General features: G+C 42.2%; 2 protein-coding genes across 4 annotated transcripts in view; one reads left to right on the forward strand and one right to left on the reverse strand.

Moving 5' to 3' along the window:
• Window positions 1–1,619: 1,619 nt before the first annotated feature.
• Window positions 1,620–8,042, reverse strand: si:ch211-198n5.11 (methylcrotonoyl-coenzyme A carboxylase 2). Its single transcript, XM_024004375.2, has 13 exons — window positions 7,932–8,042; window positions 7,165–7,485; window positions 6,868–7,064; window positions 6,495–6,673; window positions 6,336–6,416; window positions 6,071–6,249; window positions 5,767–5,959; window positions 5,570–5,661; window positions 4,529–4,685; window positions 4,026–4,148; window positions 3,262–3,383; window positions 2,268–2,349; window positions 1,620–1,883 (listed from the first exon to the last, which is right to left on the reverse strand). The coding sequence occupies exons 1-13, from the start codon at window positions 7,949–7,951 to the stop codon at window positions 1,797–1,799; spliced, it is 1,833 nt and encodes a 610-aa protein (XP_023860143.1). The 5' UTR covers window positions 7,952–8,042; the 3' UTR covers window positions 1,620–1,796.
• Window positions 8,043–9,143: 1,101 nt separating this feature from the next.
• The window catches only part of fnbp1l (formin binding protein 1-like), a 49,749-nt gene continuing 41,491 nt past the window's right edge, over window positions 9,144–17,401 (forward strand). For 2 of the 3 annotated variants that reach the window (XM_024004922.2, XM_070447578.1), the window contains exon 1: window positions 9,144–9,321. In XM_024004922.2, coding sequence (XP_023860690.1) covers window positions 9,298–9,321 — 24 coding nt within the window. In that variant the 5' untranslated portion in view covers window positions 9,144–9,297. The remainder of the gene's footprint in view (window positions 9,322–17,401) is intronic. The other variant, XM_070447579.1, reaches the window with a different exon arrangement.

A 17,401-nucleotide genomic window follows, 5' to 3' on the forward strand; every position in this document is an offset into this window, starting at 1 on the left:
CATTCTAGATGATTCCGTGCTTCCAACTTTGTGACAACAGTTTGGGGAAGGCCCTTTCCCGTTTCAGCATGACAATACCCCTGTACACAAAGCGAGATCCATACAGAAATGGTTTGTCAAGATCGGTGTGGAAGAACTTGACTGGCCTGCACAGAGCCCTGACCTCAACCCCATCGAAGACCTTTGGGAACGCCGACTGCAAACCAGGCCTAATTGCCCAACATCAGTGCCAGACCATACTAATGCTCTTGTGGCTTAATGGAAGCAAGTCACCAACATCTAATGGAATACCTTCACAGAAGACTGCTGCTATATCAGCCTCCAAAGTGGTGACCAACTCCATATTAATGCCCATGATTTTGGAATGAGATGTCCACATACTTTTGGTCAAGTGTTGTATCTGTCATAACCTTGACCCTCAAACTCAGACCTAAAGGCCTAGTGCTCATTAGCTTTAATGGAACCATGTACAAAGTTTTCCCACATTTTGTTACAGCTTGAATTTAAAATGGATTAAATTGAGTCACTGGCCTACATACCCCATAATGTCAATTGAATTGTTATATCGAAATGTTAACCCCTTTGTTAAGGCAAGCCTAAATGTGTCACAAGTTGCATGTACTCATCCTGTGTGCAATAGTGTTTAACATTTGTAAGGTCTCGGTCGAGCACTTGAATTTCAAACACAGATTAATCCAAAGACCAGGGAAGTTTTCCAAGGGCACCTATTGGTAGATGGGTAAAACAAAAGCAGACATTGTATATCCTTTTGAGCATGGTAAAGTTATTATTTACACTTTGGATGGTGTATCAATACAACCAGTCATACAAAGGTACAAGCATCCTTCCTAACTTAGTTGCCATAGGAAACTGCTCGGGGATTTCACCATGAGGCCAATGGCAACTTTAAAACAGAGTTTAAAGGCTGTGATAGAACTGATGGATCAACACTACTAACATAAATGAGTGAAAAGGAAGCCTGGGCAGAATAAAATTCATCCAAAACATGGATCCTGTTTGCAACAAAGTAAAACTGCAAAAAAATTAACTTTGTCCTGAATACAAAGTTGTGTTTAGGGCAAATCCAACATCAGTAACACTCCATATGTTCAAGCATGGTGCTGGCTGCATCATGTTATGGGTATGCTTATCGACAAGGACTAGGGAGTTTTTTTTGTTGAGAAACCTGGTTGTCTGCTTTCCAAGAGACATGGAGACAAATTCACCTTTCAGCAGGACAATAACCTAAAACGCAAGGCCAAATAAACACGAGTTGCTTACCAAGACGACATTGAATGTTCCTGAGTGACCTAATTACAGTTTCGCCTTAAATCTTTGGCAAGACTAGAAAATGGCTGTCTAGCAATGATTAACATTTAAAATGTGCAAATATTGTACAATCTAGGAGAGCAAAACTCTTGATGTATCCAGAAAGACTCAGCTGTAATTGTTATTCTAACATGTATTGACTCCGGTGTGAATGAGATTTCTGTATTTCATTTTAAAATACATTTACAAACACATGTTTTCCCTTTGTCAATATGGAGTATTGTGTGTAGTTGGGTATTGAATACATTCTGAAGGCACTATGTAAGAATTAAGACAACACTTTTTTTGCCTTCTGTGGTATGTTTCAAGTTGTATTTACACATTCTGCTACGTTTATTTGTATGTTATTACAAATCTCCAATGTTTTTTTCTGTGATCAGCACTTCATTTAACGTAATTAGGGCCTCAAGGCATTTTGTCAGATTTAACAGACCTTTTTCTAAGAAAGACAATTGTAAAAAAAAGTTTTACATTCGGAGTAATGGAGTCCTTATTTTCTCTTTGGAGAGTTGGTATTCCTGTTGTTTGATGATTTTCAGACAATCACTCAAAACCTAATGAGAAAGAAAAAAATGTAATGGGCCTGTGTAAACTGATTACGATTCACAGATAAAGGACTTGCAACACTTTCTTAATTTTAAATTAATAACCTACCAAGTAGCATTCAATAACCCTACTTCTTTCAAAAGGCGAAGAGATTCTCAAGAATAACAACTTGTGATGGCCACAGCCAACTAAACTATGCCATTACGTAAGTGTTTTTTCCACATTTCCATGGTAAACCGCAAAATCTGCTTCCAGTCAGTGAGGACCAGCCAGGACTGTGCGACCTTACTAAGTGGCAGTTGTGATTCTACAGATATTTAAAATCAATCCTGGTCCAGTGTGCCTTAGTTGCTTTGTATAAAAGCTTCTGCTAAATGCCATATGTTATTTACCTTCCTCGTGTCCTGGGGAAGAATCACTCCATCATCCCAAAGTCTGCCCGACGAGAAGAATGCAGAGCTCTCCTTCTCCAACCTAGAAGGATAAACACTCCTGTTAACATCCACTGAGACATTTACAACCAAACATGAATCATATTCCTGTATGAAAAACCGTACTATGCAGTGGAGGCTCCTCAGAGAAAGGAGAACAATCCTCAGTGAATTTCAGAATTTTTTTAAAGTGATCATTTTTAGATAAAACTATACTAAATAAATTCGTGTCACCAATAGTTAATTGAAACACTGTTTTGCAATTAAGTTCTACAGTAGCCTCAATAGCAGTAGCCTCTGTCACATCCGGCCGTGATTGGCATATGACATTATATGACATAATATGGTGGATGTAGGCTGTGTGTAGCGGTTAGCGGTTATGATATGACGGTTTGGCTTGGAAAGGTTTTTTAGCCTGGTCACAGACAGCTGATGTGTTGTGCATTTAAGTCCACAAGCGAAGGGAAAAGGTGAGAGGAGAGTGCATAGATGCGATAAGGAATACTACAACAATCAAAGTGATCATGCTGAATGTATGTGGCTGCAATGAAATAGAACTGTGTTTGCGTGCGATCAGGGGTGCATTCATTCTGCCGATTGTTGAAAAAAATAATCTTAAATGAAAGCAAACGGAATCAAACGGGGTTAAACATATCTGAATCTGTCTATTAGAAACTCCTGTTTGCAACTTTTGGACTAATGCTTACACCCTAGATCAGCTAGATGCAAGCAATAGTGTGCAAGGCGGTACTGAATGTGTCAATGTCTGTCAAATTTCTCTCAACCTGTGCACCTACATTGTAAACTTTCATTCATAGGCTAGGTTGTAGCAACCTCATGATGGGTATAGGGAAAATTCTATTGACGTTACATTGAACTGGGTGAATGGAATATGAATGACAGTAATCCAATATGCTGTAATAGATATAAGGCCCTGCTCATTCAAAAGAAATGCCTCTTATTGATCTTCTCAACATCCTCCTCTTGTGCCAGAGCTGCAGAGTAACCAGGGGCCACCAGGGACACTCTGGCATTGGGCCAAAGGAATAGGAAGTTTGGGTCAAATGACCTGCCACACTAGATAAAGAAAAACACAGAAGAGAGAGACCCGTTTAGTTAGTATTTTCAAAATACACTCAGTGGCCAGTTTATTAGGTACACATATCTAGTACTGGGTCGGACCCCCCTTTGCCTCCAGAATAGCCTGAATAGTTTGGGAATTGAAACGTTGCTCAAGTGGTATGAAGGGACCTAACGTGTCAGGAAAACATTCCTCACACCATTACACCACCGCCACCAGTCTGTGCCGTTGACATCAGGCAGGATGGTGTCATAGACTCATGCCACTCACGCCAAATCCTGACTCTGCCATCAGTATGACGTAACAGGAACCAGGATTCGTCGTGAAAATCCCAGGAGGCCAGATGTTTTTGAGATACAGTATCCGACACGCCTGGCACCAGCGATCATACCACACTCAAAGTCGCTTAGGTCACTCGTTTTGTCCATTCTAATGTTCAATCGAACTGTAACTGAATGACTTGATGCCCGTCTGCCAGCTTTATATAACAAGCCACGTGACTCAGTCTATAGGAGCAAAACATTTTTGCGAACGGGCATCAGCATACAGCAAAACTGGCCACTGAGTGTATAAGGGAATTGATGTGTAAGCACTGGGCAAATTCATACAGCGACTACTGCTGGAACTATTGCACAAACCATAGCATAACTTTCAGCGCCATGGCATCCCCCAATGACGATGGTGATTTTTGGAACAGAGGCACATGCCACAGCTGACATCATGGAACCCTGAGCCTTCAGTCTGTTGGTGTTGGTCTCTGCCTAGAGTAAAGAGAGGATACATACACACACATAGTTAACAGATTGGTCCATGAGTAACACCAGCAGAAACTTGTTAACACACTGACATGAAATTCCACAACCATGTTCAACAGAGCATAACATTCTGATGACATGGCTGTATTGATTTTGAGACCTGATTTTAATCATAGTTCTATTTAACATGGCTGACTGAGTTCCACAGGAGTGTCCGTTTACAAAATAATATTGAGAGGCCTCTCCGTGCTCCTCCTCGCCAGTCTTTGTTTTACATTCGGAGTAATGGAGTCCTTAGTTTCTCTTTGGAGAGTTGGTATTCCTGTTGTTTGAAAAAAGTGGTTTTATTCTGTGGTGAGTGCTCAGGGTTGGCTGCAGTGCCATACCTGGGTTTGGGAGAGGGTCAGCTCTGGCGTTGGGATGGTGTTCTGTAAGAATATCAGGGGGATGTCTCGCTGGTCACACAGCTGGACGAAGTGGCTGCCTTTTAATGATGCGTTGTGCGTCAGCGCCCCATTGCTCGCCACAATGCCAACCTGATGCCTGAAGAAAAAATATACACTGCAAGTTAGGCATTAAACTTGAATAAAATGTATTGCCTTCATACAGCAATTGTGCAAATTGTATTTTAGTACTTTTAGTGGAGTTTAAGAATACAAAGCGAAATAAACTTTATATCAAGATTTATATGGGTTTTGATCAAGTAATTTCTTGATGATTTGTTTGAGCACCATACCCTGATTAAAATCACAATACTCTCTGGGATCTAGAATGCAGGTTGACGTTTATTGCCATGGCTATATTGTAAATGTTTCGGTTAGGCATTAGGGTTAGCAGTTGGTTAGGGTTAGGTTTAAAATCAGATTTTATGACTGTGTCAGCTTGTGACCACTCTGCAGCGCTGCCTCCAGAACAAGATTAATGACGAACAATGCTAACCTGCATCTAGAACATTCCGCTGCCATGGCAACGAGTTGCTCTCAGAGAAGTTCTTTGTAAAAGCAGATGAAAGCTGGCTGAAGTGACTTGTCTTCCCTTGTGTTCTCCATTCTCATTCAAAAACATTACCCATCTTAATCTGACTCTTGTTGGGGTAGGGAAAGATTTGACTGGTTGGAACACAGAAGCACACTAATCTAATTTGCAAATTAACAGGGTTAACCGTTAATCTCCTGACGCTCTTTTGTTAAACATTCTGCTTCAAAAATGTGTCAGTTAATTAATGTTGTCTGAGGATAGAGGTTTTAAGAGGTTCCAATATACAGCTACTTTCTGAAGCAATAAAATACATTCAAATGTATGCATAATGAAGGGAGATGTAAAAGTCTGACCCCTAAGATAAAGTCTAGAAGGAATCTCAATCTACTAAACCATTGAAGGAGGACGGGTAAATACTTCAAGACTGTGTGTCAATCAACAACTCTTACCTGCAAATTCTGGCAAAACCAGTCACAAGGGTTGTTCCATATCGAGCCTTGAATTCCTGGAACTTACTGCCATCAGTCAGCCGACTCAGGATCTGAACAGAAAAAAGAACAGAAAAAAAAGTTACAGAATAATTAATTGTAATTCTAAAACATCCCCATGAGATGTGATTGTTGATTTAAGTGCGTGTTGAGCTGACCAGCTTGACCTCCAGGCTGTGGTCATAGTCCCGTGGGGCCAGACCCATCAACTCCTCCACACTATGTAGAGGCTCCTCCACCCCTGCCTCGTCCTCCTCGGGCAGCTCAAAGTTGAGGGTAGAGATTATGTTACGTGTGGTTTCATAGGCCTCCTTCTCCACAGAGGCAAAGTGGTCCACACAGCCGCTCACTCTGAAACAGCACGGGGAGGGGGAGGTGAAGTTTGAGCCTATTAGTGCAGATATAGTAGTATAGTGAATCTCACAGAGAACTTGAGAGTTTGTAGGCTTTCCATTCACTCACTCTGCATGGAGTGTGGCCCCACCCAGATTCTCTGGGGAGACTTCTTCCCCTGTGGCAGCTTTCACCAAGGGCGGTCCGCCCAGGAAAATCGTCCCGATCCGGTGCACCATCACAGTCTCTTCTGCCATAGTGGGGATGTATGCACCGCCAGCTGTACATGACCCACAAACCACGGATACCTAGAGGGAGTAAGATACAACATTCATGGGTAGAATATATTGTGTTTGGATTGTCTTCAATGGGATGTTTAGCATTTCTGTTTCACCTGAGGGATCTTCATGGCAGACATGATGGCTTCATTGTAGAAAGTACGTCCTCCTTGGTTTTTATCAGGGAAAATCTCAGACTGCGGATGGAGTAAACTAAGCAATTACGCATTGAGTCATTCATCAGTTGTATTAATCTCAATGAGTTGAGTTCATACCTGAAGAGGAAGGAATGCACCTCCACTATCCACCAAGTAGACACAAGGAAGTCGGTTCTGGATAGCTACATCCTGGGCTCTGAGCTGCTTCTTGACGGTTATGGGATAGGCTGTACCACCACTCACAGTAGCATCATTGGCAATAAACACACACCACAACCCGTTGATTTTACCTATACCTGCAACAGTGAAGAAGTGCATAATGAAGCAATAAGGCTTAGTATAACTCATTCTTACTTATGCATATTGTTTTACAATGCACTGGAACAAGACATTTTCCTTGCTGCCAAATTTCAGGTTGGATATTTCACATTTCTGAGTGATAAGCATGCATTAAGAGCATCCGTCACTGACAGAGCAGAGAACCCTCTACCAGTGAGACAGCCTGCTGAGGGGATGTCTCCATAGGGTAGGCCCATTCCAGCGAAGGGAGACAGCTCAAAGTAGTCTCCGTCATCAAACAGCATGCGAAGACGGTCCGTAGCCAACATCTTCTTGTTTCTCTGGGTGTGCCTCTTTACTGCATTCTCCCCACCCCCCTTCTTCACCTTCTCCATGTATTCAATATACCTGGAAGTGCCACCATGGTCAGAAGGCTAATACTATACAGCAGAAATGGAAAACTAGTTGATACACTGAGATTGCTGAAGTGTATGGAGTTTCAACCTACCTTTCTTGGCATGCCTGGCTGTTTCGTAGGTTAGCCTCAAATACGTCATTGTGAATTGGCTGAAGGGCTTCATCTAAAACTGGAAAGGCACTTGGCAATCGTCGTCTTCTGTGCACACTAGTGCTCATCAAGTAGGATGCCATTGGCAGCTGCTTAGCTCGGCCTGAGAGAATGTGCGCCAAAGGTTGCCATAGGTTACCTGCTGATGTCCTTGAGTGTAAACAGCGTTCTGGACGCCTGTGTGTGCACGGGTCAACGTTCCATAGAGGTGACTGAGAGGAGACATAACCAGGACATAGTCTGCCTTTGGTCCTCAAACCCCTGAAAAGCAATGAATGAATGACAATGTAGAGAGTGTTTTAAATGGGAAATCTCGCTAATTGATTGACAACACGCCCCGTTATTTCTAATTTGTTGACAATGTAGCTCATTTTTAAACATCGTAGAAGACAATTGGAGGCTGCTGAGGGGAGTACCGCTCATAACAGCAGGAGCGGGGCAAATGGAATGCCACCTATTCTTCTCCAGCCATTCCTCCCCAATTAAGGTGCCACCAACGCCCTGTGTAGCAAACTATTTTGCACCATTCAGTGTTACAAAGTAACACACAGCTACAATATGTACGTCAGCTAGCTAAGTATGCCAAAGGTCATCACAGTATTTTGGCTGTTGTGAACTAGCTTGCAGCAGTCGTTACCTAGCTTTGTAACAATCTCAGCAATATGACATAGCTAACTACTTTGGACTACATGCACCATAGTACTTACCTTGAAAGGCAACTGTACATGACTGTTTAGCTGCGTAAAATATTAGACGTATCTCAAGTTTATTTCCATAACAAATGGAGTTTGCTTCTAGGTGTTACACGAATTAACGTCTGGGCGGAAACAAAAGTGATCCTTCAACGCGCCTATCTTGCTAGACCATACCCTATACATACCACTAGATGGCGGTATTTACGAATCAATACAAAATATCAAGCATGTTAGTCAATCACAGAACTCAGGTTACGGCGGCATTCATTAAAAATGTGACATTACAGCCCCCTGACATTCCCCACTAATGTTTGTTTCCTACATCATTTTTCATTCAACAGTAAGAGTTAAATAAACGATTAATTACTTAATGTGGCTAACTTTTGAAGCAAATGATTCCAACCAAATCATCCATAAGTGATTGTTGTGACAACTGATCAAATGGTCGATAGGAGCTAATATGATAGGAGCTAATAAATCAAATCAATTTATATAGCCCTTCTTACATCAGCTGATATCTCAAAGTGCTGTACAGAAACCCAGCCTAAAACCCCAAACAGCAAGGAATGTAGGTGTAGAAGCACGGTGGCTAGGAAAAACTCCCTAGAAAGGCCGAAACCTAGAGAGGAACCAGGCTATGAGGGGTGGCCAGTCTACTTCTGGCTGTGCCGGGTGGAGATTATAACAGAACATGGCCAAGATGTTCAAATGTTCATAAATGACCAGCATGGTCAAATAATAATAATCACAGTAGTTGTCGAGGGTGCAGCAAGTCAGCACCTCAGGAGTAAATGTCAGTTGGCTTTTCATAGCCGATCATTAAGAGTATCTCTACCGCTCCTGCTGTCTCTAGAGTCTAGAGAGTTGAAAACAGCAGGTCTGGGACAGGTAGCACGTCCGGTGAACAGGTCAGGCAGAACAGTTGATACATAGGAGATAATACATAAGAGCTAATACAAAATTAATCGATTGACACATTTTCTTCATAAAGTCTTCCCTCCCCATCAAATTTGGGAAATAAAAGAAATAGTGTGAAGAGGATTATCTCATCACCATAGTTCTAGAATAACTCATTTGATTTAACTCAATTATTGTATGTGTTTACTTAAGTTATATAATTATTTGCTTGATTTCTAAATAAAACTAAATAATATGCATGACATGAAAATCTTATTGGAGAACCTGAACCTCCCGTTTATCTGTATCCTCTGCTAGATCCCAACTTCCTCCGGCAAAGCTAAATCAGACAGCTCCTCCAGAGTGAGCAAGGAGTAGCTACACCATAGACGACGACAAACGATTGGAAACGCAACCTTGGCGAGTTTTGAGCGGGGAATACGCTGACAATCTGGGGGTTTAGTAACAAGGGGAGTCCGCAATGACTTGGGGAACGGAGCTTTGGGTAAGTTTGCTAGCTATTGGTATAAACTACTTCGCTTTCTTTGTTCTTGTGTGGACTACACACCTAGCTGCCACACAATTTGGCACGAATTCAATGAAGGTGCTCAGGTACCTTACTAGCATTGTGTAAAGCTAGCCAGCTAAGCAGGCTAATCCTGACATGCACCTTTACCATAGAGACGGTAAACAATAGGCAATACGTGTAAAAATATCAGCCAAGCAAGGCAGATCATTTGCTCACTTGTTATCATAACATGTCTCTGACTGTGGCTTGATTTCGGATCCGTAATTTCTTATTTTCAGCAGATGAATAGGGCGCCTATCACACCCTGTTTCTTAGTTCAAAGACAGACTATCCCTAAAAAAGGTGGAGACACCGGTGGCTAGTAAGCAAACTCCTGTATTGTTCTCTCGATGCTCGTATGGATCTACTACCCCAGCATGAAACAATGCAAGTGCACATTTAGAATAACTTGGTTCTAAAATCTCGAGGTTATTTATTTATTTATTGCTCTGCTTCCTCGCTGGGTCTTTGTGAGTGACTCGTCAAGCTAAACCATTGCTCCCAATTTTCTAGGAGATTGCGCAATTCATATAATTAGCTAAACAATAGTAGACTATTATTTTACCAATATAACAATGAACTGCCTATTGAACAGGCGTTTTGGGGAGCTAATTCAAGGTACCGTCTTTGTCATATTCTGTCTGGTCTGGCTTGTCTATGACTGCCAGCCCATTGCCCTGGCTACATCATCCGGCTTGTCCAAGGGGTTTATTGTCTTAATGACTTTGTGCATGTAGCCATCTACCATGTTACTTGCAACGAAATTCCGTTCCACATGTTGTTGTTATTGAGAACATAATCTTCACTTATAAGGGACATTGAACTCATGTGAAATGTAGCTATTCCAGTGACAAGGGTGTTGCCCATAAATCCTTTTGGTCATCACCGGTAGCTTACCAGTCCAGCTTCTCCCCCTTATAATTCTAAAATGTATAGTTGCAAAACCTGCAGTGTTGCTGCCAACATGATAGTCAAGCAAGTAATTGGCCTGTTTCATACCAATTACATTGATAGCTAGCTAACATTGATAGAGAGAACTGCACTGTCATGCAGTTTGAGGGAACAGAACAATATGTTGAAGCTTTAGTCAACATGTGATAATGTGGCACATATGAGTTCACTTCAGTATGATGAACTTAGAACCTGTATTGCTGAGAAAATGTCTACATTTGCTACGTTTCTTCATGAACGAATCTCAGTTACTGCTGAATTAACATTCTGTATAGCATGTCTGTGCCCTGAAAAGACTTCTATTCAGGGAATAGCAGTATGTGAGGCTCATACTGTTTGCTTGCAAGAGCTGTCTGTATGATAAAGGTTTCAGCAAGTAGGCTATACTCCTAACCTACTGCACCATGATGTAAAATGCCTAATTTTTCCAACATTGTGCAATTCAATTGTATTGATTTGCATGCCAAACACATTCTCCTTGCTGTGTAGACACAATAACCATCCTTGCTGTGTAGACACAATAACCATCCTTGCTTTCTAGGACTCATGTTGCACAGCGGATTACTGCTATTGACTATTTACCCCAGATTTGCTGGATTATGTGGCTAATTGTCTGGGTGCATGTGTTAGGCCCTTATCCCTTATATTTGAACTGTGTGCCATGCAGAAACCAACTTGATTCAAAATGCCCATTCCATATTGTTTTACTCCTAAATCTCAATCAGGAATCTCCCTCAAAACAAAATTGGGTTATTTCCCCAGAGTGTTTGCTTCGCTAAAATAAATCAAAATTTGCAGATTGAATTTGCATCGTTAGCACAGTAACACCGATGTTATCTGCCTTGTCTCTTTTTATGAATGAAATTAATTTAGGCCTGATTCCTTCTACCTAACGTCACATTGAGGTTTTGTAATTCTGTATTTCTACTTTAGAACAACAGAGATTGCCCAACACATGCTAATAGCTGTCTGGTTTCACAATAGAATATTCAGAAATGTAAACGAACTACAATGCAATCAAAACACAACTAATGCCTATCACTATTTGTAGTCACGGTATGACAGGTGTTTGTTAGTAATTTCATCATTTTGACAGTATGATTTTGAGCTGAGGGTCCATTACTGTAGGCCCTTCCACATTTCTCATTGCTCTGTCTACCTGGCAGTCATCCATGGCTTTGAGACCTAATGCCTGAGACTAACACATCATTTTACATGGGGTTGACATGTCTAACTGACTGACTGGAGATCAGTGTGAGGTTAAGTGTTACCAAGCTGAGCACACAGGCTATCAACAGTTATTCTAGCATTCTTTTTCATAACAGATTTCTTCTAGGCTAGTTTATGTTTTGTTGATTGCAACTGCTTTGAACAGGGAGGGATATGATGATGATCATGGTTAATGTGAGGTTGGTCATTTGTGTGAGAAGTGTGATCGAGAGGGAGAGAGATCAATTAAGGTCACAGACGTTAAATCACAGCTTAGACCTGCTATTGCAGTCAGTCCCCGGCACACATCTTTAAGTCGTTTCCCCTCAGCGAGGTTGCTGAGAGTGGAATCACAAGATTGTGTAGAGGAGTGTGTGGATGTTGTCTTTTAATAAAGAGAAGTTTGGCTACAGGCATGGCTTAGGGAGGTGTTAAACAGGGAAAGTGTGAATGGAGGAGGAGGTAGACGGGGTCTTGGAGACAGATGGGGAATAGTGCATAACGTGTGTTCCCATGCATTCCGAGAGGCAGACTGGGAACATTGAGGGGAAATTGAGGTAAATTACACAGGACAAAACAGAAGAGGCAGTAAAATAATCAACGAGAGAGAGAGGTGGATCAGGAGGCATCACAGATCAACAGGGATTTGATAGGTGGAGGCCCTACTGCATAGCCAGGGTGCCTGCGGCTTTGGGTTGCATGCATTAGTACATTTTTCTTTGCTTTATCTGCACAGATTTTAGTCCGTTAGTCACGTTTGTTGTGCAGTTTTATGGAAAAAAGTATAGCTCATTATTAGCTGAGACATGTCAGGCCATTAGACCTAATATTGGAGGAAAGAGTTGGTTGTGGTTTACAGTGTGGCGTCATCTATTTTATCGAGACTTGTGTTGCGAGTTGGCAAGCTGACATACTGTACTTTTTTAAAGATGCAGTCAGGGATTTCTCTATCAAACAGTGCAACATGAGGTTGATATATCACACACTTAAAGAAGTGGGGTCCACATACATTAATTTTCAGACAGTGCTCAGCTATTTAGCCTAGTGAGTTGTCCTCATTCCCCTAATTTTGCTTTCTGCTATTTCATGCCTCTCTAATTTTCCGCTTGACAAAGCCTGCCCTGGACACACTTGGCTGTCTTTGGAGTCTTTTCTTTTTACAAGGTAAATGACCCATGATCTGTCAGAATGATTTGAATGCCCGTGCCTCTTATCTGATTATTAGGGYGTTCTAAAATGGGTTTTTACTATMGGGGGGGGGGGGGGGGGTTGCTCATGCTCTCTAGACACAGTGTGTGTCTTCTATGCGGACGGTGCATTGTAACGCCTCACTGACTGTCAGAGCTTTAGAAGGGAGCCGCAGCAGAGCTCGGTTTAAGACTGTTCAATTAATGCTAATCCTACTGACTGGATCATCATCCTGGCCCTGGGATTCTGTCATGTTTTTGACAACCTGATCCCCTCCTTCTCCATTATTGCAGAAGGCCTAATGCAGATTTTTGGAGCATCAATTCAAGCCATTCCCCCTGTATAGAGCGGTACATCAGATATTACTATATTATCTGTGATAGGTTAATTCCATGTCCTGTGAATAATGTAGCCCATCTATAATATATGTTTGAGGAAGGTGATTCACATTCTGTGTTGCTCCTAGTTCCTCCTATGATTTGTGGGTTGGCTGGTGGACCTCCTTTGTCCAGGCTTTTTTCTTAGTGTTAATCTGGACAACATGGGGTTAAGTCAGGTGAGGCCACCAGGCCAAGATGAGAGCTGCTAAACTGCCTGCTTGTCTGGTTCACAGAGGGGCCCTTGCTTCCTTCCACTGACATCCATGGTGAAAGAAGACTGGGTAATGATGACTAATGAGTAGGCTATAATTGGTCTGTATTTGGGATTCTATTCTATCAAGTTGTAGAGATCTGGTCACATCAATTGAGGGCTCACTGAGACAATGGTTCACCATGACCCAGCATATTTCTTTTGTCTCTGACCTATTTCCAGTCAGGTGCAAAGAGAAAGGTTTCAAATGAGGACATTTCAAATCCACCACTGATTTAAAGCAGTAGGACATTGACCAAACTGTAAATCTCAGCTGAAATGAAGAGTTCTCCTTTTCTTTTGCTGTGTGAAAATCGTGTGGGTCTACAAGGCATTACAATCTCCTGTTTTGCTTTTTGGGATCATACATCGAGGGAGGAGAGGTTGATTGCTCATTACTCTCAAGAAAGCCTGGCTCAATTCTGATATTTAAAAAAAAAAATTAACACATTTTAAAATGATAACATGTTTTGTTCTCAGCCAAGCTTTGTTTCATGACACTGTAACACCTTCCCTCTACAGTACAACCCCAGGGTAATGAGAGCAATCTAGTTGAGATTTACACACAATTAATGTTCTCTGCTGGCACTGTCTCTATCCTCTGACAAGTCACATTGAAAACACAGCTGCTGGAATCTTCATGTTAGGCTGGTGCTCTCTGAAAATGTGTCCCCACTGATCTCTGCAACTGTTCCCATCCCTGACTGGATTTAATGGACCATGTAACCTCAATTTCTGTGCTCTTTCTTAGAATCCAATTTAGTTTTAGCTAATCCGGAAGATATAACCTAGCCGTAGGTTGTAACTAAGCATATTGCAGAACTGAATTGTCTTTCCTGGTTAACTGCCATGGTCCCTAGCTATAGTGCTGTGTGTTGTAGCCTAAAGTCATTACGTCAGGCCCCCAAATCCCCAAATGCAGTGCATGAATACACCACTACATTTCAGGACTTTTTAAATCCTCTTGAATGGATGCCAGTTCGGTGATGATGCTTCAGGTTCTGCATTCTGTCGCAGACAGTTTGACAAGACAGTCAAAGCATTAGGAATTTTACATGGAATGTGTGGGAATTTTAGCAAAAATTACGCTCAATACAGTCATTATCATTTCTCTCACACAATGTCTGGTTTGAATGCCAAATGTACATTTGGAACATTGGCTACAACAGTCATTTTCCACCCTCTGTGACAAAAGAATCCTTGGGAACACAGCTAATGCCTCACAAGGTGAATGAATACCCTTTTGACCTTCTAATTTAGGCTATAAACTCATGACTTGGTAGACTTTTTGAATGTCATGAACAGAAACTGTGGTGTTGTGTCCTGGGTTCATACAGGTAGAAGGTCAGCTGACGCTCCCACAACTTTACACCCACAGGGTCCTCATACTGGGTTATCTTATTGCTCTGGAGCACTAAAGGCTTTGACACTGCTGGGATTGATGTCCGTCTGATGCCTTTGCCCAATGTGTACAAAACAGCCCACCAGCAACCTCAGCCAGGTGAGGTGATATTGTTGTGATTCAAATCTGTGCTCTGGACATCCACACTACAAACATGCATATCACCTGAACTGTAGTGTTGCACCATTTTCAATAATCCTCTTTCCTCATTGACGGTAATAAACGGGGCATAACATCGGCTATGAAAAGCCAACTGACATTTACTCCTGAGGTGCTGACTTGCTGCACCCTCGACAACTACTGTGATTATTATTATTTGACCATGCTGGTCATTTATGAACATTTGAACATCTTGGCTATGTTCTGTTATTATCTCCACCCGGCACAGCCAGAAGAGGACTGGCCACCCCTCATAGCCTGGTTCCTCTCTAGGTTTCTTCCTAGGTTTTGGCCTTTCTAGGGAGTTTTTCCTAGCCACCGTGCTTCTACACCTGCATTGCTTGCTGTTTGGGGTTTTAGTCTGGGTTTCTGTACAGCACTTTGAGATATCAGCTGATGTAAGAAGGGCTATATAAATACATTTGATAACATGTTGTAATAAATAAGTCATGGCCATGCATCTGAAACATTGAATGGAGACTGAGTACTGTCACTGTCACTGCAAGTTATTTTGTGCCACACAAGCAGTGGTTGTCTTTGACCTGCTGTCCCACTTTGTTTATTAAATTCTGCTTTTGTTTTGTTCCAAGAACTTTGCGCATTTGGCAGCCATTGTTCTGCGAGCATGGAAAATGAATTGAGCTTTAGCGTGGGCTCTGAGTGTTGGCTGGAGTTGTATGAGAGGGTAACAGTTCACTGACTCCCCATTCATTTTTGCTGGGCCTCTTGCAGCTTGACTAATTGTTTGGGTCTGTTTACATGAAGGGGAAAAAAGACATGAGAAAGTGGACCGCATTGTTTCACCTTTTTGTTTAGATGACAAAGCAATGTATTACTTATCGACCAGATAAATACAGACTGAACCACTTTAGCTAGGGGGGAATTGAGTAGTGTGTGTGTGTGGCAGGATTCCATGAATTTTGTCTTTTGCATACATTTACTCTTCCTATTGATTCACAGGCTGCTGTTTTCCTTCCCAAGACAATGAGCTGAGTAGGAAGAACATGTTATAGCCTATAAGGAAAAATAATGATCATGGTTTCTTTTAGTGATCTGCATACTAACATGTTGATTGGTAGTTGTTGCTGTGGAACCATAGGACAGACAGACAGACAAGGGGATGTCTGTCTCCCAGGATGTATTTCACTGAGCTAGCTGACAATTTACTACACAATATGCTTGCTTGGTAACCCTCTTCTCGGAAAGAAGAATGACTTTCTGAACATATTCAAGTCAGGTAGTCGACTTCAAGTCAGGTAGTCATGTACATTTGGCGGTGACCCAGAGCAGCCTAGTCCTGAGTATCAGGATCAGCCCATATGCTGTAGGCTGTGTTTTACAAGACAACCATTTAGCAGTGCAGGAAATGTAGGCTACCGTTCTGAAGTTAATTATTAAACAAAGTAGTCGATTAGCCAAGCATGACAGGGATTCACTAACCTACACTCTAGTTGATGAAGGGAAGCAGGCTCGACACCTCTCATGCTGCAGACTTGTGTCGTCAACATGCGTAGGGAGATGCCTATTTCGTTCTGTTATTTTATGTTGAAATATTTCCACAGGAGTCAGCCCCACAGTCACATTCAATAGTCCATATGCTCCAGAGGCATATGGGGTCAAAGTCTCACAGTGGAGCATTTCATCATCATCACACGCACCACTGGTGTCTACTCAGTTTACCCAGCAGAGAGATGGTGATAAGCTCTGCTTACTGCTCAAAGTCACCTTGAAATTAGTTGGGGCTGGTATGAGCCCCAGTGTTGAATGGCCAGGAAGAGAAGAGGTGGGTGGGGGATGCAGGCCTCGTGGACCCCCACCCCCAGGACCCCGATCCTCCTCTGCTGCTCCCCAGCCACACACACTAAAACTGTAGTGCTGAACAAATGCCACTGTTAAATGGCAATAACAGAGCAGACAGCAGAGGGATGCCAGATGTTGATAAATCATGATACTATTATTCATCAAAGGAATCACTCTCCCACTTGATTCCTTTCATCAGAGTTGTGTTAAAAAAGCATGTAACCTACTGTAATTCCATCACTGTACTAATGACGTCACGCTGTGATTCGTAGAGAGAAAGCAGAAAATTACACTGAACTAGATGGTGAATAAAATGAGGTCAGTGTGTCAGACCCGAATGTCACATGTTACAATTCTGTGTAGAATCAGTCCTGTTCTGCATTAAACAGTTCAGAATAACATTTCACGGCCCCTGTCATCATAGAAACAAGATGGGATGGGAAGTTGTTCAAAGCGTTCAGTCCTCTTCAGTTGACCTCTGTGCTGATGGGCTGAGACGTGGGGAACAAAGGTGTAGACGGGGACAGAGAAGAAGACCTTGTTGGGGCCCACGCTATAACACCACAGCCGGAGTCTACCAAGGAATGCCTTTTAACTGTCACTTCATATACCAGGCGCTGTGTGGTGACTGCGGCAGACAGAAACAGTGGCTTCTGATTTCTCTCTCGCATATGTGCG

The sequence above is a fragment of the Salvelinus sp. IW2-2015 genome, linkage group LG16 (genome assembly GCF_002910315.2).
Source record: "Salvelinus sp. IW2-2015 linkage group LG16, ASM291031v2, whole genome shotgun sequence".
NCBI lineage: Eukaryota > Metazoa > Chordata > Actinopteri > Salmoniformes > Salmonidae > Salvelinus > Salvelinus sp. IW2-2015.

Excerpts from the sequence above, each read along its gene's own strand:
- si:ch211-198n5.11 (XM_024004375.2), bottom strand. The coding sequence starts at position 7,951 with ATGTACAGTTGCCTTTCAAG. Across the intron at positions 7,486-7,931 it reads ATGTACAGTTGCCTTTCAAG|GGGTTTGAGGACCAAAGGCA; the intron begins GTAAGTACTATG and ends ATTGCTTTTCAG. Across the intron at positions 7,065-7,164 it reads AGCCAGGCATGCCAAGAAAG|GTATATTGAATACATGGAGA; the intron begins GTAGGTTGAAAC and ends TGGCACTTCCAG.